At 40.1% G+C, this 21,199-nt stretch overlaps 1 protein-coding gene across 2 annotated transcripts in view; it reads right to left on the reverse strand.

The window, feature by feature from the left end:
• Positions 1 to 4,974: 4,974 nt before the first annotated feature.
• Positions 4,975 to 21,199, reverse strand: part of SPTLC1 (serine palmitoyltransferase long chain base subunit 1) — a 91,982-nt gene continuing 75,757 nt past the window's right edge. The window contains exons 12-15 of one of the 2 annotated variants that reach the window (XM_053662635.1): positions 20,255 to 20,309; positions 14,370 to 14,487; positions 9,242 to 9,315; positions 4,975 to 7,771 (exon numbers count right to left, since the gene is read on the reverse strand). In XM_053662635.1, coding sequence (XP_053518610.1) covers positions 7,678 to 7,771; positions 9,242 to 9,315; positions 14,370 to 14,487; positions 20,255 to 20,309 — 341 coding nt within the window. In that variant the 3' untranslated portion in view covers positions 4,975 to 7,677. Of the gene's footprint in view, positions 7,772 to 9,241; positions 9,316 to 14,369; positions 14,488 to 20,254; positions 20,310 to 21,199 lie in introns of those variants that run through there. The other variant, XM_053662636.1, reaches the window with a different exon arrangement.

Raw genomic sequence — 21,199 nt, forward strand, 5'->3', positions numbered from 1 at the left:
GGTCAGAGAGGGAACATTGCAGCTTGCATGCTTGTCTCTAGCCCAATTTTCAATGAACTCTCATGTGAGACCGGGAGTTTCTCACATTGTGGCAACCACCGTAGTCCATAATCAGCTCTGAGTCAGTTTCCTGCTCAGTCAGGTCCCCTCACTGTCCATCACCTCGTCTCAGTTTCTCTCAGCTGGCTCCACCCTTGTGGTCTGCTGCCTTGCTGAGGGTTCTCTCAGTCAGCCTCACCTGCATGGTACTACTAGTCTGGTTGGTCTGGTTGACTGATTCTATAATTCCTTGGCTGTTAGAGTTCCATGCCATGTGATTTTCTGGCATTTCTGGTTGTTCATTGATTTTAGATTGGTTTTTATCCTCCTTTTGGTTATGGGAGGAAGCAAAGAATTTCTATCTATGCCTCCATCTTGTTGGGAAATCTTGGGTCATATTTTCTTATCCATTCAGCTACTCTATGTCTTTTGATTGGAGCATTTGATCCACTAACATTTAAGGTTATTATTGATAGAAATTTATTCATTTTCCCCCATTTGTACCTATGTTCCTCTCTCACTCTTTTCCTTTCTCATCTTATAATAGTCCCTTTAGTATATCTTGTATACTAAGATATACTCAGCCTTGTATACTCAGCCTTTTTCTGTCTGGGAAAGTCCTTATTTTGCCTAACATTTTAATTGAGAGCTTTGATGGGTAAAGTAGTCTTGGTGGCAGGGCTTTGTTTTTTATTACTTAGAATATGTCTTGCTTGGAGTGTTTGTGCTGAGAAATCAGCTGTTAGCCTTATTGGAGCTCTTTTGTATGCTACTTCTTGTTTCTCCCTTGCTTTTTTAAAGATTCTCTGTTTTTAAAACTTGGTATTTAAATTATGATGTGTCTTGGAGTAGGCCTCTTTGGGTTTATCTTGATTGGGACTCTCTGTGCTTCCTGAACTTGCATGCTTTTTTTTTTTTTTTTCCATCTCCAGGCTCAGAAGGTTATGTCATTATTTTTTTTCAAACAGGGTTTCTATTCCTTGTTCCTTTTCTTCTCCTTCTGGCATTCCTATGATTCAAATGTTGTTGCATTTCATGTTATCTTGGAGTTCCCTTAATCTATCTTCATATTTTTTCTCTTTTTTCATGCAGCTGCTCCACCTGGGTGTTTCTTTCCACCTTGTCTTCCAGCTCACTAATTTGGTCCTCTGCTTCATCCAGCCTGCTTGTAATTCCTTTTAGTGTGTTTTTTATATCCCAAATTTTATTGTTCATTTCTTCCTGGTTTTTGTTTATAGTTTCTATTTCCTTTTTCATACTGGTGTTCTCACTCAGTTCCTTGTAGTTGTCTGTGAGTACCTTGAGCTTCCTATAACAATTATTTTGAATTCTATTTCTGATAGTTTGCTTACCTCCATTTCACTTAGCTCTTTTAGTGGAGAGTCTTCCATTCCCTTTATTGAAGGTTCTTTTTCTGTCTCCCCATTTCAGATGACCCTTTTTATTTCTGCAATTCCTGATGTTCTGCTTTGCTAGATGTCTCTGTAGGGTGGATTTGTATGGTAGGAATTTTATGGGATTCAGTGGAGTGGTCTCTTTGATCTCACTGTCTGGATGTTCTAGTTTTGCCTTTTCTTCTGTTTGTGTATGCTCTTTTGTTGTACTTGGGTTTTTACCTGTTGGTGGTTCTTTTATTAGTGGGTTCTCTCCTCTAGCAGATATACTGATGTTCGCAGCTGCCACCTAATCTTGTATGTGATCAGTGGCAGGGGGAAGGCAAAATGGATTAGGACAGTGAAAGAGTATTCTATGGGATTTAAAGTACCAACAATGAGACAAAATATAGAAAATACTTTATATAAGTGTAGTGTTAACCATGATATTTCACTGAACTAGCCACTTTTTGTAAAAGATGAAAATAGAAAGACTCTTGTAAGAGGAGAGGATTATGAACTGAATCCAGAAACAGTGGGCTTTGCAAGGTTAGACGATGAGCTATAGTGAGAGTAAAGGACAGAAAGCAGGTTTAGTGTGAGAGAGAATAGAATTAACCACAACAGTAATAAAGCTCAGAGAGATATTAAAATGGGCTAAGATCAGGAAGGGGTGCTGTGTAGTATTTACAATTATACGGAATGACAATTATTTACAATAGTACTGGGACAACAATATGACGAGAAATATATGATTTGAATAACAAGAATAGAAAGTACACAATCAAGAGTAGTGTTATTGGAACATGAGTGAAGTGAAAGAAGTAAAATTAAAATACAATATGAAAGCGAGAATAAGGAAAACCAGGCAAACAATGCAAGTAAACAAAGGAATAAAATGAAGAAAACTAAACAGAAAAAAGAGAAATAAAAAATACTAATAAAAGGAAAATAATGAAAAATACAAATAAACAATAAAATGCAAGTTCTGTAGGATAGCGAAGTGAAATTTGTGTTTCTCAGTTGTGAGGTTAGCCTTGTGATCCCCGTTTGGATCTGTCTCTGGATTTCCACAGCTCCAGGTCTTACTGTCTCACTTTCAAGGGGTGGGGGGTGGGGTGGGGATGAGGTGGGGAAAGAGGAAAAAAGAGAAGGAAAAAAAGCCTGCTGTTGACTTTAAACCCACCAAGCAAAATCATCTGGTTTTCCTGGATGCCACAGGCAGAGGGGTCTGAGTTTCACTTTTCTCCCTTCCTATGGTTTTTTGAAGATAGAGGCCAGGTCTGGGCTACAATATTCATAGCTGCCCAGCCTCCAGGCCATTTCCTCCATCAGTCCATCTGGCCAGGCGGGTGCCTTTCCCCTACTGTCCCACACTGTCCATCTGGCCAGGCTGGTGCCTTTATTTCGCCAGTTGTGCTGTGGTCCGGGAGGTGCGCATCCTCCTTGCTCTTTACCAACCCACTGTGGCTGCAGCCCACTACCTGGAAAACAGCAACAGTCAGCCTCCAGGGGAGTGGCCCAAGCCAGCTGAAGTGCTTGAGAGTTCCTTAAACAGTGGCTGAGAGCCCTTTTTTGAGTAAAATCCTGGTTTAAGCCTGTTGTTCTTAAGTGCAAGGCTTTTCAAACAGTCCAATTTTCCAACCAGACCAGACACTATACAGGTCAGGGCCCAATATGACCCTACTCTTCTCCTTCCTCCAGGTGTCACCTGGCTCTCCAATTTCTCTGGCAATGACCTAGCCCCACAGTCCCAACAGGTGAACACCACCTCTGTGTGTTTCCCACTTCATCTTTATTCCCCTCAGCAACTTCAAGCATCAGGGGCCCTCCTCCAAGGATCCTGTGGCTGGCACTGGGCTGTGGGTCACAGCAGCCTTGGTCCCTACGCAGATCCCAGGGAACTTACCATCCCAATGCAATCTCCTTACCATCTACTTTTCAATGTCCTCTACAGTTTTTGGCCTCCAAACTTCATATTAGCTGGGATTCCATTGGCCGTTCACTCTGTTCCTCAGAAGACTGGCTAGGCACTCCAGCCAGGAGAAGTGGGCTCCACTCCCACTTACCTTAACTGCAATCTTTAAAAACTGTGAAATTTTTGAATGTGTAAATTCGTTTTTTTTTAAATAAAATTAGGCAAATTTTTGAACACTATTTTCTTCCAATATTTTGCCCCTTTCTTCTTCTTCTGCCCCTCCTATACAAATGTGCTGGGATGCTTGATATTGCCGCACAGGAGTCTGAGGCTCTTTCTATTCATTTTCTTCAATCATTATATTCTCTCTTTTTCAGGTTGGTTGGTTGCTACTCACCTATCTTAAAGTTACTGATGCTCTGTGGTGGCCCTGTTAGTGAGTTTTTTCAGTTTTCTTATTTTTCAACTCCAGAATTTCCATGTTACTCTTTTAAAATAATTTCTCTTTGAAGTTACCTATTGATTCATTATTGTCATAGTTTAATTTTATAAACATGGTAGCAACTGCCTTAAAATCTTTGCTAAATGCATCATGTGGGGATGAACATGATAGTTTCTATTGGCTGCTTCTTGCTCCACACTCCACAAGAGTGTGAGCCACACTTTTTCATTTCTCTGCAAACCTTGTAATCTGTGAAATTAATTCATGGATTTCTAATGTGTATGATCAGTATCTGAAATTCCATCTGTGTTTGGGAATAAGCTTATTCTCTAGCATCCAGATATAAAGTTTGACATTGCTATATGATTTATATTGTTATATTGCTTAGGTCATCTACAGTCTTTAGTTTCTTCCCATTTGACTTTTCTTGGACTAGAAGTTCAAACCTCCTACTCTTTAGCATATTCCTCATTTCCCTTGAATCTCTTTATAGTATATAGTATATGCTGAGTTTGGGTTGTGATATTTAGTGTGAGATTATTTGTAATTGTTCTATCATTTTAAACTGTGCCCTTTAGCACTACATGCTTAATGTGTATTGGCTTGTATTCTACCTTGTGATATTAGGAATACTGTCTTGGCTTTCTGTTTTCACTTTTCCTTATGTTTAGCCTTTTTGAGCCACTGTGTATATGTTTGTCTCTCATACCTACACAGCAAGCTTATTCTGAAGTTTTCCCTCTTCTCTTTCCACCCATATTTTATTAGTATCACTTGTCAGAGTATGTTAACATTTATATATTATTCTTCCACTTATCTCATCTTTTCTTTACTCTTATATCTAATTAAATATATTCATCACTCATATTTGTCATTTTAAAGTTTCCTGTTATTTCTTGATTTGATGGAACTGCTCATGGACACGGTACTGAGCTCCAATTTTAAATTGTTTTTCTAAACTTGTTACTTAAAAGACAGCTTTTCTGGTTATAAAGTCCTTGACTTATACTAATTTTTGCCTTGCATTTTTTTTAAGAATGCTGCTTCGCTTTTGTTTTGCTTTGTATATTGCTGTTGAAATGAATTATTATGTATTTTTTCTGTTCCATCATCCTTAAGCCTCCCAGCCCATTCTCTTTATCAGACAGTAAGCAGGGAAATACAGTTTTATGTATTCTGTACAACATAATCCATACTGTAGGTGTAGGATAATGGATAGTTTTATTTAATAGCATAATAATATCAGATGGAAATATCCTCAAACATCTCTGGGACTAAGGTTATTTCTGGGACTAAGGTTTTATGTCCATAAGGAAAGATGGCATCAGGCCTACATACCAGATTATTATTGTCTTGATTCATAGATTTTAGGATGTACATTTCCCACCCACATTACCTCTGTGATATTAAAATGCATTTTACAACTGATGGCATATTACAGATAGTAGAGTACATAAAAGAAAAATGCACGGTCCAGTTAGTGTCCTAACTTGCCTCAAAGCTGACTTTTCCTGAGTTGGACTGAACTCTCACTGCAGACAACAGAAAGGGAGCAGTCACATGGCTCCTTCATCCTCTGTGGGAAACTGTACAGAGTGGAAATGGGCCTCCAATGTTACAACTGCTGTTTGCCATAGACATTGCATTTCTCAACAGAGGATCATTACAGAGCACTGCAAAACCTTATGTTTCTAAGAGAAATTTGTATCAGATCTGAGAGGACAATTTCTTTTTTTTTAAAATATTTTATTTATTTTTCGAGAGAGGGGAAGGGAATGAGAAAGAGTGGGAGAGAAATATCAATGTATGGTTGTCTCTCATGCGTTCCCTGCTGGGAACTTGCCTGCAACCCAGGCATGTGCCCTGACTGGGAATCGAACCGCGATACTCTGGTTTGCAGGCCCGCACTCAATCCACTGAGCTATGCCAGCCAGGGCTGACAATTTCTTCTTAACATTTTGCTTAGCTCTTATTTTTGGTGTTGTACATTACTGAATTGTGATTACTCTATAGTTTTAACAGATATTATTTTTTGTTTAAAATGTTGGTGTTTTTCAAAGACTGAAGTTACATAATGTGTGTTCAGCTATCTTTTGAAAAATGATTGTAAAAGGAATTTACAATCACTTTTCAAAAGTAGCAATAAAATCTAGATGCTGCAACTTTGACTTAGAAGGTATAAAGTAGTAGAAAAGTTATAATCCTTATCCTTTATAAAATCATAGTTCTGGTATTTTTGTAGTTCTATGTTGCCAAGGCTTAAATTAGTAGGAACCTAGGGAATTTCAGATATTGTACTATACAGTGAAATAAAGTATTGAGAAATTAGTATTTTCGAACCCTCCCAACCCCCACAAAAATACCATCCTAGATTGGTAAAAAAAGTAAAATCAAGCCCTGGCTGGTATGGTTCAGTAGAATGCACACAGACCTGCAAACTGAAGGGTTACCAGTTTGGTTCCCAGTCAGGGCACATGTCTGAGTTGTGTGTGGGCCAGGTCCCCAGTAGGGGGAACACTAGAGGCAACCACACACTGGTATTTGTCTCCTTTTCTCTCTCTCTCCCTCCTCTCTCTAAAAAGAAACAAAATCTTAAAAAAAATCAAAGGGCTAAGTCTGTTGAATACATTACACATGCAAACAGAGTAATTTCATAAAACAGACACCTGTTTTGTGAAAAAGAGTCATGATCAGGAATATAGATTTATTTTCATTAAAAACAAACAAAACAGATTCATCCTTTAAGCAGTAGCAGCAATCACAAGGCACATATGTATGTAATACCTCAAGCAAAACCGAAACCAAGTTTTAAAAAATGTGTTATTTAAAAAGATTGTGAACATAAATTATAAAAATATTTTTACAATATCATTCCTTTACCTTTAATAAGAGAAAAAATAATGGTGTAATATTTATGCAACACATGTCACAAACATTTACACCACCTAATTTGGTTTACTAAGGAAAAAAACAGCTGAAGTATAGCTTAAATACTTTATTTTTAGTACTCTGCATCATTTTTGAACATTTGGTATTAATAAGCTGAAAAGATAAAAACTTATTTTCCTTAGCTTATAAAAAGCTTGTAGTTACATGTCCCTAGGCAAACCCACTACACAAAAAAGGAATACATGCAAGGTTTTCTAAAATAGTGAGGACATAATTTATATTTTAGCATGATCATAATAATCCTCTTTCTAAAACAGATTAGGTCTACATATAATAAATGGAAAGGTATATTCTATTAAAATAAAATAATATCTGATTTAAGTTATTGTCCACTTAGGAAGTATTATGACTATTTCCTGGTTAGAGATGTTCAAATTAGCTGTCCAAAATGGTATAACAGCAGTATTAAGTGTTTATAAAAATCCTAGGATTCAAATATAATGAAAAATTTATAACTGCACAAGAAGTGTTCCTTTACATGTTAGCTACCATTGAGCTTCACAGGGTGAAGACTGGAAAAGACAGAGGTGAATTAGATCTTCAAGAATACATACATGTTGCAGACATTTTTCTATGAAGTCTTAAAGAGTACTTAGAGAGTCTTCACCAACAGAAGGGAGAGAAGATAAACTGAAGCTCCATTTTTAAACAATGACAACAAAAAAGAATATAAACTACTACTACAATAAAACATTTAAATAGTACTAAATACACAGTACAATTTGAATTCCAGTTATATGCTGTCAATAGTTTTCCTTTAAAAAAAATCACTTCCTGGGCTTCAAGATGTTTTCTTTGTAGAAATAAGCAGCGTCTGGCTCATGGTCACACACTGAGCTCACACCCACTGCAGCTGCAATAGCAGTGTCAGGTATGTGAAGGACCTTTCAATGTTCCCTCCCAGCAGCACTGGGACCTTTGTGTGTTGTGTGGTGGCCACCAGGCCCTGAGACAGACTACAGCAGGACAGCTTGGGCTACCTCCTTGATTGTGGAGGCCGCTTTCTCCAGTTCCTCTTCTGTTTGTTCCACTGTGACCACAACCCTAATGCTGAGAGATAATAACAGACATCTGTTTTGTGAAAAAGCTCTTGGAACACAGCCCACCCAGCAGCTGACCTGCTCTCATGGCTGCTTTCTTGTCTACGATTCAGGGTAAGTAAGGGGTGGGAACAGGGTCCTATGTCCTGCAGAATGAAGACATTTCCTATCAGGCCATTCACTGAAGCTTGTCTACCTGCCTGCACTGTGTGTGTGTCTACTAGAAGTCACCTGCTGTAGGGCTCTGCCCAGGTACACCAGCAAATTGGCTCTTCAAATAACCTACTGCCTCAAGCAGCACCAGGCCTGAGGTGAGAATTTCAATTTCTCCAATTAGTAAACTATCTGCTTGCTCACATTTGTAATTCAGTAAGTCATGGGGAAGTTCTATAATACTTTGAGGCAAGGCAGACATTTTTAAGTCTGCAGAAAAGTGAAGACAAATACCAGCTCCTCAAGTCAATTCTACCTCTGTCTGCAAAAAACTGCTTCATCCTCTGGGCACATCTACTGAGCTGCAGTGCTGGGCATGGAGCCCAGGGCATAAAGCCAAGATGGCCCCTGTCCTCAACACACTAAATCACATCTTGCCTGGTTACATTGAGAAATGAGAGGGCAGGATCTGTATGGTGCTTTCGAAGTGATGCCAGAGCAGTCTTCCAGAACCCCAACCCGGTCCCTGTGTCTCCACAACACTGACTCCCATTTACTCCCAAGTTGTGCTGGGCCTTCTCCAAGCTCTCTCTCACTGTTGCCTTTCAAGCTTGTGCTCTGGCTCCCACATGCACCTATAGGTGGCCATGCCATGGCATCCCCTACTCCCTACTGGAAGGTCACAATGCCCACCAAGTGCCTTACATATTCAATTTCCTGGGCTCAGCTTATTCATCAGTCTCTTTCAGAAATCTGAGTCCCTCCCTGGCCAGACAAACCATGGCCTCATGGTTTCTCTGTGACCCCACTAACCCCTGCCATGACATGCTTCAAGTGTCTCCCTCCTTAACTACACTGTCCGTATGTGGAGGGCAGGATCAGATGTTCTGTTAAATCATGAGTCCAGGTGCATCCCCACGCAGGGCTTCCTAATCCTTGTGATTTCCTGCCACTGCTGTTTTCCCTGGATGTTATGTAAGGGTCTGTATGATCAAGTGCAGAAACTGCTGGCAGAGTGTGTGCTCTGAGGGGTGTGGAAGGTATTTGCTGATGGAAACTTCCACTGCCTCCGTTCGTTCTTAGAATCTCAGATACTTCCTAGAATCTCAGACACTTCTTTCAATCAAGTAAGAGGGTACTATGAGTCTTTTGGGGCTTTTCAGTTAAAACTAGAAAACATCTAGTTTAAGAACAGACAAGAGCTGGTATTTTAATGATAAACATTCTTCATTGCCCTGTAATAGCCTTTTAAAAAACTTCAAGACATGATACATTTCATACAGGTTTTTAGGGTAGGAAAACAAAAGTTCATACTTGAAGAACCAACCTTGGAGGAGGGAGGCACTTCTCTTCTTTCTCCAAGTAGCGAGCCTGAGTCAATGCAATGCTCCTGTTCATGCACTGCAGGAAGAACAGGAATACATTCAAACCAGGACTATGGACACTGTGGTAATTAAAACAGGAAGGTACCCTTAAATGCTATTCTAAACAGTAATTTTAATTCATTTGTCCAATAATAATTGCTAGAAGATGTAATTAACACCGCATAATGCAACTGTGGACAGTGCTGTTGAACTGTCCACTATAGCAGCCATGAGCCCAAGTGCTTTAAGATACGGCTATCAGGTGCTTTAAGATATGGCTAGTGCCACTAGGAGACTGAGCTTTAGTTGAATGTAATTTAAATAGCCACAGGTAGCTAGTACTTATTTTAGACAAAGCTGAGTTATGACACAGGGGAACAGTACCACCCTGCATACTAACCAAGAGCTAGACTTAAGAATAATGGCAGCAGAATGTTTCATACAGAAACTGCTCCTACTCCAAACACTAGCGATGCCTCCAATTCCTGTCTGCTACATTTGGCCAGGTGCAACCAGGCACAGAAGGGTCTGCTGCCACACACTGGTGCACAGCTTTCCCATGCCTTAATCACCTGCTGACATTTAAAAAAACTTAAAACATTCTCTATCAAAGAAAGTATAAAAATCAGATCAAGGTAGTTATAGTGGTTTCTTTTTGGGGTGATGAAAACATTTTGGAGTTAGTGATTTTGGTTGTACAACCTTGTGAATATATGAAAACCACCCAACTGTATAATTTAAAAGGGTGACTTCTGTGGTATATGAATCATATTTTTACAAAAGAACCAATTTACAGAAGAAGAGGACGGTCATTCCCTGTGCTGGGAGTGGGACCCTGTGTGAGCTGCAAGGCAGGGTTTCCACAGGAAAGGGTAGAAGCTGGGCAGTGAGGCCACGTTCGTGCTGTGTCTCAGCCTGGAGGTATGCCCACAAAAGCTCACCGCTCCTGAAGACACACGCAGTGCCTGTCTCTAGTCCTGGCTAGCGAAGGAACATTACAAACCTTCACTCAGTCTGTGAAAACAGTGTTTTGTCAAGCAACTCAACAAGCTGACAAAACCTCTCAGTTCTACAAAGCTTAGACAAGAGTCACAGTTCTATGACCTTTTATTTCCCTCAAATACTGAAAAGGAAAAGTGGAGAGGAGTGCACACAAGACTTTGAAGGTGGAAGCTGTGACACTACACAGAAGTACTAAGAGCTTCCTTTTTCCTTCCCACAATGCACTTTGCAGACAGGGTTCTGTTCCCTCCCGATAGGACTTGTTCTCTTCTCACTGAGCTCTCAAGGTGATTTCCTGAACACAACCCATGCTGAGCTAATTATTAGTGAATAATTATTAGTATCAAATCATCTCACTCACTTGTCCTCTTCTGCACAAAGTAGCAGTGAGACCTAAACTGTTGCTGTCAAGTAAGCAAAGCACAAGGGTGGATTTAAAAAGGATCTGACACCCCAACATCTACAGAGGCCCATGTCCTGCACACAAACACGTGCAGAGGACCATTTGAGGGGGCCTGGGGAGACTCAGAGAATGACAGGGTCAATGTGAATTCCAACATAGGAAACACAGCTTCAGGGGCCTGCTCTGCACCAGCCACATTGGTCATACTACCAGGCCATCCAGGAAACAAACTCAATGTCCAGAAAGGCAATGTGATTAAAGTGACTTCCTGACTTGTCCATTCAGCTCATGTTTTATTTATAAACTTGTTTCAGTATTACATTTTTATAAGAACTCTAATCTCAAGGATGATGTACTACCTTTTTGTCTATGTACATTTAAGACACATTACAGTGAAAATACCAAGGCGGTAAATGTGGTTGGTGGGATGTTTGTGCATTTAAAACAGCTAGTCTTTTTTCACATTTGCAAAGCTGGACCTGAGGGGACATCTGTGACATTTCCTCACTCAGCAAGGTGAAAGTCACTCCAGCCCAATCATTCATAATCTGACATGTTTCCTTAATTAGGAATTTCACATTCTGGGTTTAGTAATATTTTTTTTAAGAGGACTGACTCCAAAAGGCCATGAATTATATGAAGATGTCAGGAATCTGTTAGTCCAGGCTATGTGGTTCACACATTGTAGAACACAGGACACTTGAAACAAGCTGTGAAGCCAGAGGCTGGCTTCACACTGTGGTCTCCATACCAAGCAGCCATGTGACTGAAGGTGAGGACTTGATCTCCATGAGCCACAGCTGGTCAAAGGAACACAAAAGACAGCAGCTCTCACAATTACCCTGCCACTGACCAGCAGGCACTGGAAGAGGAACTTCCAGAAGAAAACATCAACAGGAACAATTAGGTCAAGGAAGCAGAGTGTAGCCCATTTCATTCTCAAATACACACAAGATGTATTTCAGATTTAGGTACAAGGCATGAACTCTGATGGAACTGCAGGGTCACTGAACACTTCTTAGAAGGAGGAGCAGCAGCATGATGAAAAATGAGGAGGGAGGACTCCAGGAGACACAGCACAGAAAAGGGCAAGTGGTTTTCTCCAGTGAGCATTTCTTGGCTTAGAAATGAATTACAGAGGACTTCAGCCAAGATGGAGGCGTAGGTGGAAACACTCTGCCTTCTCTCACAACCAAGTTTAAAAACAAAAAAGTTTTAGCAACAAAAACGCAGCCAAACCACAGAAAATTGAACTATACAGAAGTCTGACAACAATGAACCATTCAGCCAAACCGGTAAGAGGGGCAGAGCCAGCAGCAGAGAGGGGTCAAGCAGGAAAGATCCACCGGACCGACCTGGGTGCGTGACCCAGCCATGCAGGCAGTGGGCAGATATCAGGTGTGGAGTAGCAGCGAGTGGACCCACTGAGGGCTGACCTATGTCACACATTTGTGCACAGATAACCAGCAAAGGATCGAGAAGTGAGACTGAGACAGACCAAGCAGGCCCCAGCGGCAGGAAGCAGCAGAGGGGAACCCCATTGTCCCTCTCTGACCCCGCCCCCACATACAGTGTCACAAACCAGCGACCTGGGTAGTACCACCCTGGTGAACACCTAAGGCTACGCTCCTCGTACCTAACAGGAGCGAACAGAGCAAAACATTACGGCTCAAGAAGAACAGCTCAAAGCCCCAGAGCCAATAACTCTAAGAGATGAAGAAATAGCTAAACTTTCAGATGCACAGTTCAAAACACTGGTGATCAGGACGCTCACAGAACTGGTTGATTTTAGTCACAAATTAGAGAAACATATGAAGGCTAAACTAATTGAAATGAAGGGAAACACACAGGAAACCAATAGTAATGGAAAGGAAACTGGGACTCAAATCAAGGGAGTGAGGAAGTGGACGAGAAAGAATAAAGAAATGACCAAACAGAAAAGAATGAAGAAACAAGAATTCAAAAAAATGAGGAGAGGCTTAGGAACCTCCAGGACATCTTTAAACGCTCCAACATCCAAATTATAGAGGTACCAGAAGGGAAAGAGGAACAGCAACAAGTGGAAACCTTATTTGAACAAATAATTACGGAGAACTTCCCCAATCTGGCAAAGGAGAGGAAATCCAGGAAATCCAGGAAGCTCAGAGAGCCCCAAAGAAGTTGGACCCAAGAAGGAACACACCAAGGCACATCATCATTACATGACCCAAGATAAAAATGAAAGACAGAATCCTAGAAGCAGCAAGAGATAAGGGACAGTCACCTACAAAAGAGCTCCCATCAGACTGTCAGTGGATTTCTCAAAAGAGACCTTACAGGCAAAAAAGGGCTGGAAAGAGGTATTCCAAGTCATGAAATCCAAAGACCTACAACCAAGATTGCTCTACCCAGCAAAGCTTTCATTTAGAATGAAAGGGCAGATAAAGTGCTTCTCAGATAAAACCAAATTTAAGGAGTTCATCATCATCAAGCCCTTATTATATGAAATGTTAAAGGGACTTACCTAAGAAAAAGAAGATAAAAAAGATGAACAGTGAAAGGACAGCAAACTCACAGTTATTAACAACCACACCTAAAACAAAAGCAAACTAAAAGGACAGCTAGATCAGGAGTGGAAACATAGAAATGAAGATCTCAAGAAGGGTTAGCAACAGGGGAGTGGGAGGAGGAGAAGGGGGAAGAAGGTACAGAAAATAAGCATAGATGGTAGGTAGAAAATAGATAGGGGGGAGGGCAAGAATAGTATGGGAAATATAGAATCTAAAGAACTTGAGACACGTGGTCATAAACTAAAGGGGGGGAATAGTGGGGGAGGGGTGTGCAGGGTGGAGGGGAATGAAGGGGGGAATAGAACAACTATAATGTCATAATCAATAAAATTTATTTAAAAATATAAATAAACTGCTCTATTAAAAAAAAAGAAATGAATTACAATTGGTAGTAAACTGACTTTCAGATGATAAATATACTAAAATCAACCTCCCAAATTAGGCATGACTGCAAAATGGCCTTCCTTCCTTCCTTTTTGGTTATAAGATTATTATGGCCTGTTTTTGACCTATGTCAGGGGTTTACTCTGACAGGTAGCTGTCCAGTGTTGTGTGTTGTCATTACACACAATGCTGTCCCCATGTGCATGTAAAAAATCTTGGCTTTGTAAATGGTAAGCAAAAGGGCTTTCTGTAAGGTTATTCAGAGTAGAAACAAAGTGTACTTTGTATTTCAATAAAATGTGGTACAGAACACTACACCTTCAATGCAAGCTGAAAATGGACCCAACAGAGTGAACTGTTTCTGTCAACATATGGTACAGATTCAACTGGGCATTGAGGCAATTCAATGAGAGGGGTGACCAGCAATTTCCACTGTATACCACCCCTGGGGCAAAGATGGCTTTCTTACAAACGGCATAAAAAAACTGCTCGGCTCTGGCTGGTGTAGTTCAGTGGATTGAGCATGGGCCTGGGAACCAAAAGATCACGGTTCGATTCCCCGTCAGGGCACATGCCTGGGTTGCAGGCCAGTTCCTAGCAGGGGGTGCACCAGAAGCAACCATACACTGATATTTCTCTCCTTCTCTCCTTCCCTTCCCTTCTAAAGATAAATATATTAAAAAATTAAAAAAAAATACTTGGATTCAGGAGAGGGGAGGTAAATGAGAATCACTCAAATAACTGGATACTTACTTGATTTACAATTTCCTGAAGTAGTTTAACATCCCTTTCTCGTGACCCAGTGCTCTCTTGTAGCTGCAGGTGAAAAGCTGGAGACAGTGCCTCCCCGACCACTTTTAACCCAGAAATACTGGAGAAGGGAAAACACACATATCACAACCCAGCTACCTTCCAGGCTCAGGTACCTCCACACAAATAATTTTACACAGTCTGCATTAAAGAATGTGACAAGAAACCTGTGACTTTTATGGGAAACTCTCCTGTGGTGGGATTCCCATTCTGATATAAGTAAGATGCATGCTCTCAGCAGTGCTCCCAGTCCAGGACCCCTCATGCTGTTTCTGTGAGCAGGGCTGGGAGGAAGGTGCCCATCCGGTGGATACCTCTGGATCACATGTCACAGAAAGCACAGGAATCACCTCCAGTCTCCCACCAATTCTACAGGCCCTGCTCCTTCACCTACCTGGGCTCAGGAGGCCTCTTCTCCTGGGGCTCCTTGCAGGCCATCAGTCCCTAGGCCTCCACCTTGTTGTTTCCTTTCCCCATCTGCTCCCTCCTGTTGCTGCTAGCACCAGGCACATCTGGTCTCAGCTCCAGTGTCATTCCCAGGGGTTCCCTAATCACCCACTCTAGGGAAGAAGGGTCTGCATCATCATTTTCTGTACTTGCTGTTTGATTCCTTCAGTTCCCTAATCACCCACTCTAGGGAAGAAGGGTCTGCATCATCATTTTCTGTACTTGCTGTTTGATTCCTTCATCTCAGAGACTACTTATCACAACTGTTTCCTTGCTTGTTATCTAAGCTTTGGTCTGTACCTTGTCTTATAAATTATATAAGTAATCTGACATGGAAAATGTTATAATTCAACTACCAGCAGCAATATGTTTAGATAGAAAAGTTTACTTCTTATTTGTATGTTTAATTTTAAATTTTACTTGAGTTAACACATTTTCTTCTTTCTTAGAATTAATAGCACAGTAATGTGCTGCTCAGGGAGAAAGATATTTAAGGATGTTTGACCTAGAACACAAATGGTAATACGTGTTTCTTGAAATTAGGCTAAACATTTTGGATTGCTTTCATTTAGGTTGTTTCTCCTGGAAAGATCTGTTCTTCCCTCAAAACAAAGTATGTGGGATCATACATGATTCCTCACATATTGTTTAGGGCTCCACAAGCTTTTACTGAATATCTACCACATGCCAAGTAGCATGGGAGGTGCTGGAAGCAAACATCACCTGGCTCTCAAGCAACCCTTGCACATTATTAAATTGTGTCTCCTTTTTAAAAAAATTTATTTATTTGATTTTAGAGAGAAGGGAAGGGAGGGAGAAAAAGGGAGAGAAATGGCAAAGCGAGAAACATAGACTGGTTGCCTCTCGAATGTGCCCCAACCACGCCCTAACCAGGACAGAACTGAGGTGTGGGCACCCTGATGGGGAATTGAACCTGCCACCCCTTGCTTTGTGGGATAACACAGTGGTTGGGGCGTGTCTCCTTCTTTAAATGCCACACACCATGCTGTGATCTCTCAATAAATTAGACTGCAAATCTGAATCATGGAATCTTAGAATCAGGGCTTCTAAAATGTGGGAGAACCTTCTAGATTAGTTTTCTTTACTAATGTAGAAGCAAAACAACATGCTTTTTAAAAACCCATATCCTATGTGAACTTTGAATGTGCTAAACTTGTACACAAAAAAGTACCAATTATCTTTATGTCATGTACTCTCAGGGGAGAATTAAAAAAATTGCTTTTCAAATAGCATTTCATATCAATAAAATGTCCTGGATTTTTCTTAACACATACAAGGCACCTATAGCCCAACTGAACCTGTGCTTCAATCAAGTGGGCTGATCTCACACAGTGGGTGAGGCAGGCTGGTGGGAGAAGGAAGGAAACAAAACACCCTTTCTCTGGCTACCATAACTGAATATCAGATGAAAGTGTAATTAAAACCAAATGGACACAGAATTATATCTTGAGTTCAGAAACTCAAAACCTGTGTTGCAGGGCCTACAGTACTTTTTAAATAAAAATTTTGAAAGGCATATTATCTTATCCAAATAGGTAAATACTAAATAAGTATTTACTGGGCTAGGCCCCAGACACAGAGCAATCAATAGTTCAGACATGGCCTCCAGCATGTGCTGCCAGTCAGGGAGGAAGCTGGACACAAATAATCTACTAGAATCTAGGAACTCCTCAAGTTTCCAGCAAGGAATCAAACTAGCATAGGCTGCTGACTTCTTCCAAACACAACCTCAGAGAAGAGAGAAGAAAATCACTGATTAGAAGAGACTAAAAAAATTACTTAGAAGTAAACATTGAAAACACTGCCTTTGATATTGCTTTTAAGATATTTATTGGAAAATAAGAAATAAAACCAATAACCTAAATGTAAGAAGTTAAAAAGAGTAAGAACAATTTCAATCAAAGTAGAAAAATGAGAGAGAAATAAATGAAAGAAGTATGATTAAAAAACAAAATTAAACTTAAAAATAATGAACTTGAAAAAATTCTGGGAATATTATCATAAAAATGCAAAAGAAAGGAACACAAAATCTGAAAGGGAAATAATATAGACAAGGAGAGATAATCACAAACTATACCCAATGGAAGCCCCTGAACCTAGAGAAACTTAAAGGGCTAGGCATCCTACCCAATTCTGAAGCGACAACGTATTAAGCCTGGTCATACACAATGGCTCCAGAAAGCAGGAAGTGTGGAAAAATGGCTCAATCACTGACTGAGGCTATCAAAACACTGATTCCTAGGTTACATAAGGTTGGTATAAAAAGGATTATAGGACCACTTAAATTATAAGTATGGAGCCCTGGCTGGTATGGCTCAGTGGATTGAGTGCTAGCCTGCAAATCTGAGGGTCACTAGTTCAATTCCCAGTCAGGGCACATGCCTGGGTTGTGGGTAGTAGGGGGCATGTGGGAGCCAGCCACACATTGATGTTTCTTTCCCTTTCTTTCTTCCTACCTTCCCCTCTCTCTTAAAACAAACAGCTACGTAACTGTGTCCATTGCCTCCCTTCCTGGTTTCTCCTGAACCTGCTTCTACCAGGCTTTTTGCACCCACTACTTCCCTATAACTGCTGATTAAGTACAATAGCCTCACATTATGAAACCAAAGGAACCACTCTTAGTGCTCTTATCTGACCTATCAGCAGCAGCACGGGACACACAGACCTACTTATACACGTTTGGCACTAGACTCTTCTGGTTTGTCTCTTCCTCTCTCAGTCTCGTTGCCTGGTCCCTGACCCTTTCACATTGAAATGTTTGAAATACTATTTATATGCAATGGACCCCCAAATTTATCTCCAGCTCAGTCTTCTCCCTTATACTTCAAACTGTATGTCCAACTGCTACATTCTCCTGGCTGTCTGATGGCATTCCAAGCTTAACTTATCCAACACTGAACTTCTCCAACAAACTTCCCCAAACAGTTCTAACCATTTCATTTACTAGCAACTCTAGTTACTAAGCCCAAAAACCTTAAGATCAAACTTGAGTCTTCTCTTTTTCATTCACCCTGAATATGAACTTCTGGCAATACCACCTTCAAAATATATCTAAAACCCTCTGTTGCTATGAAGGTTGAAGTCACCTTCATCTTTCACAGGTAGCACTGCACAATATCCTCTCTGGTCTCCCTGCTTCTGTACTTGCCACCAGGTACATTAAGTATTTTTTCACACAACATAAGAGTGATTTTGCTAAGAGGTAAGTTAAATCATGTCATGCCACTCTTATTCAGAACCAGGCCATGGCTTCCTATTTGAGCCAGGTTCTTGTCACAGCCTTCAAGGCATGCCCTGGCCCATTCCCCCTTCTTGCCACACTGGCATCCTTGATGTTTTGTTTTCTATTCCCTCTAAATATCTAGATATCTGCGTGATGTGCTCCCACACTTGCCTGTGTGTTTGGTATGAGGTGCCCGTGAGTCCTTTACGTAGAAATGCTAAAAGTAAGCCTTTGGATGTGAGACCTGGAACCCTACAGAGAGGGATACATTGGAGATACAAATTTGTGAGTTGCCCACATGCAGATGCCATGATCTGAAGCTCCAGAGGTGGAAGAGTGCAATTCTCCAAGACGGTAACAGAGAACAGGGCCATGGACTAAACCCTGAAGAGGACGGTGCTAAAAAAAAAAAAAAAAAAAAAAGGCTTTGAAGGAGACCAAGATGAAGAGATTCAGAAAGGCAGAAGAAAACCACAGCTTGGAGTAAGAGAATCCAAGGAAGGAAGAGTGCTGCAAGAAGGACAGTGATCAACTGTGCTGAAGGCTACTAAGGTAAGTAAGACAAGCTCTGAAAACGGTCTGCTGGATTTAGCAACAAGGCTGTCATTGGTAACCTTCACAGGAACAGTCTGGGTAAAGTGCAAGAGCAGAGGCAGATTCAGAAGTTTCAAGTGTAAATGATGTGGAGAAAGCTCTAACAACTCTGGGGAAGAGGAGCTACAAGAGAAGCAGAATATGAGCTAGTGCTAGAAGAGGTAAAGGTGGGGTCAGAGAAAGGAATGTATAGGCAGAGTGTACCTGAATGCTAATCACATGACTCAGGAAGGGGAAAGATCAATGAAAAAGAAAAGGGACAGCAAAGGCACTTGGTCTTTTGAAAGAAGAAGTGTGATGGTTGGAGGAATATTTCTTTGGGTGTAACACAACACCAGACAGGTTCAGATACCCGTTAAGTGTACAGGTTTGTTAGGAAAAATGAGGGCATTTCCAAGTGACAGTATGAAGCACAGTTGTCAGCTAAAAACAGATGGAGTGAGACAGAGGATTAAGAATATTGGAGAGATGAAAAGGTATGAAAGAGCTGGGAAGAGTGGAAGACTAGACTTACAAAATAAACACCATTACACTGCCAGACAGAATGAAGGGTATCTGTTCCTGAATTTAAGTGACTCCAATGTGCTGGCCTGTGTTGGTATTAATATTTCACCAACCAATGTAACTGGAACCAATATAAATAATATCTCTCCATCATAAATCATGCAAGAACATTTGTTACTGTAAGGTGGACACACCCAGAACTTTAATTATTTCTGCCCCTTCTTTATTGGGAACAGCTGTGATCTGCTCATTTTTTAACTGTCCTTGTCTTTTACAAAAGTTTCTAGTTTCCATATCTGGCAATAGAGAGAGACCTATCATCAACAAAAAGGCATGTTTCACCTTAAAAAAGGCAAAAAGAAACACCCTGGGCAATGTGAGATATTTTCTATAAGAATGGAAATCTGATTGAAAATCATACCAAACTCTATCTTTGTCTCAACTCTAGAAGAAGAATGTTAAAGTACTCTTGTGTTGTTAAAACAAATACACTACTCATAAGGTTCTTTTCAATTTCACTTGTTTCTTTTTCTTCAAATAAAGCTTAGTAATTTTCTAAAAAGGAATATGGATAGTATGAACACACTATAATCTAATTACATAGCATATAGTTATATCCTTTTATTTGTACATATGTGGAGAGATTCTCTAATGTTAATGTTGGTTATTTCTGGTAGTAGCATGTTGAGTTGTTATTTTTTCTTTTTTAAATTTTAACTGCTGTTCAAGCATTTTTTATTGTTTTTTAATTTTTATTTTATTTATTTTATCTTGTATATTGCTATAATATTTTCTTAATAAGCTTGTATCATTTTTAGGAAAACAATCACGATTCTTTAAAACAACACAATGGATACTGTGGTTTCATCCAGACAAATCTGAGTGAACTGAGTTTTTGATTTCTTAGTTGCAATCATTAAACTGACCCAAGCCTATCAAATGTACCCAGCACCAAAGAGATGACATTCAAAATTTTTCATTAACTGCTTAAATGTGGTGCAGATGAACATTAAGTTGGTTGAAAATATATAAGACTTACCCTTGTAAAGCTTTATGAATTCGTTTGCACTTTTCCTTCAACACTGCAAAAATACCTGAGTGAAAAAAATAGAGTGAAGAGTACAGATGACCCTTGAACAACACTGAGGTTAAGAGTGCTAACCCCCTCTCCACACACATGTAATTTTTATGCATGAAGAATCCACATATAACTTTTGACTTCTCAGAAACTTAAGTTGTCCCTTGGTCTTTGGCGGGAATAGCAAAATCTGCAGATCTTCAAGTCACCTATACATAATGACATAGCTCAGTGAACTTCCAACCACAGATTGAAAACCGTATATATAAGTGGACTCGTGGAAATCAAACCCATGTTGTCCAAGGATCAACTACATATTTGGAAACTTTGATGATATTAATCTAAAAATATTTTTAAAGATCTAGTTCAATTTCATCAATTTAAAATGCTACAAATCCTCCTACATGCTAATAGCACACAGCCAGAAACTCCTCTAGAGGCCCAAGCTTTCATCTTTAGTTTGTACTGATACCTTTCACCCTGCTTTCAGCAAAAATGTGGGATGACATTTTCTACAGCAAGACAATGATTGTTCTTCTTATCAAAATTCTATGAAATAACCTGGCTAAGAATAAAAGGGAACAACTATATTTTATTCCTGGACCTAAATGATTTGGTAAAAATAGAGACTGTATGTAATAAAGTAATGTTTCTGATCTTTTCACATATATTTTCCCTTTTCTCCAGGAAAACTCAAAAACTAAAATGTCTGAGCAGGAGGTGGGAGGGCCAGGCCATCTGCTGAACAGGCATATGAATGCACTCAAAGAGACATAGAGAAATACATTTCCCGATTCTCTGAGTTAAAACCAGAGTTGGAAATTTAGAAATTTAGATTTAAAATTCAGAGATACCAGGTAATGCCTGTTTTTCAAATTCTGTTCTACATTTTGGTGAGGAGGAGTG

Source organism: Artibeus jamaicensis, unplaced genomic scaffold (assembly GCF_021234435.1).
Source record: "Artibeus jamaicensis isolate MK-2021 breed Jamaican fruit bat unplaced genomic scaffold, CSHL_Jam_final contig_264, whole genome shotgun sequence".
NCBI classification, from domain to species: Eukaryota; Metazoa; Chordata; class Mammalia; order Chiroptera; family Phyllostomidae; genus Artibeus; species Artibeus jamaicensis.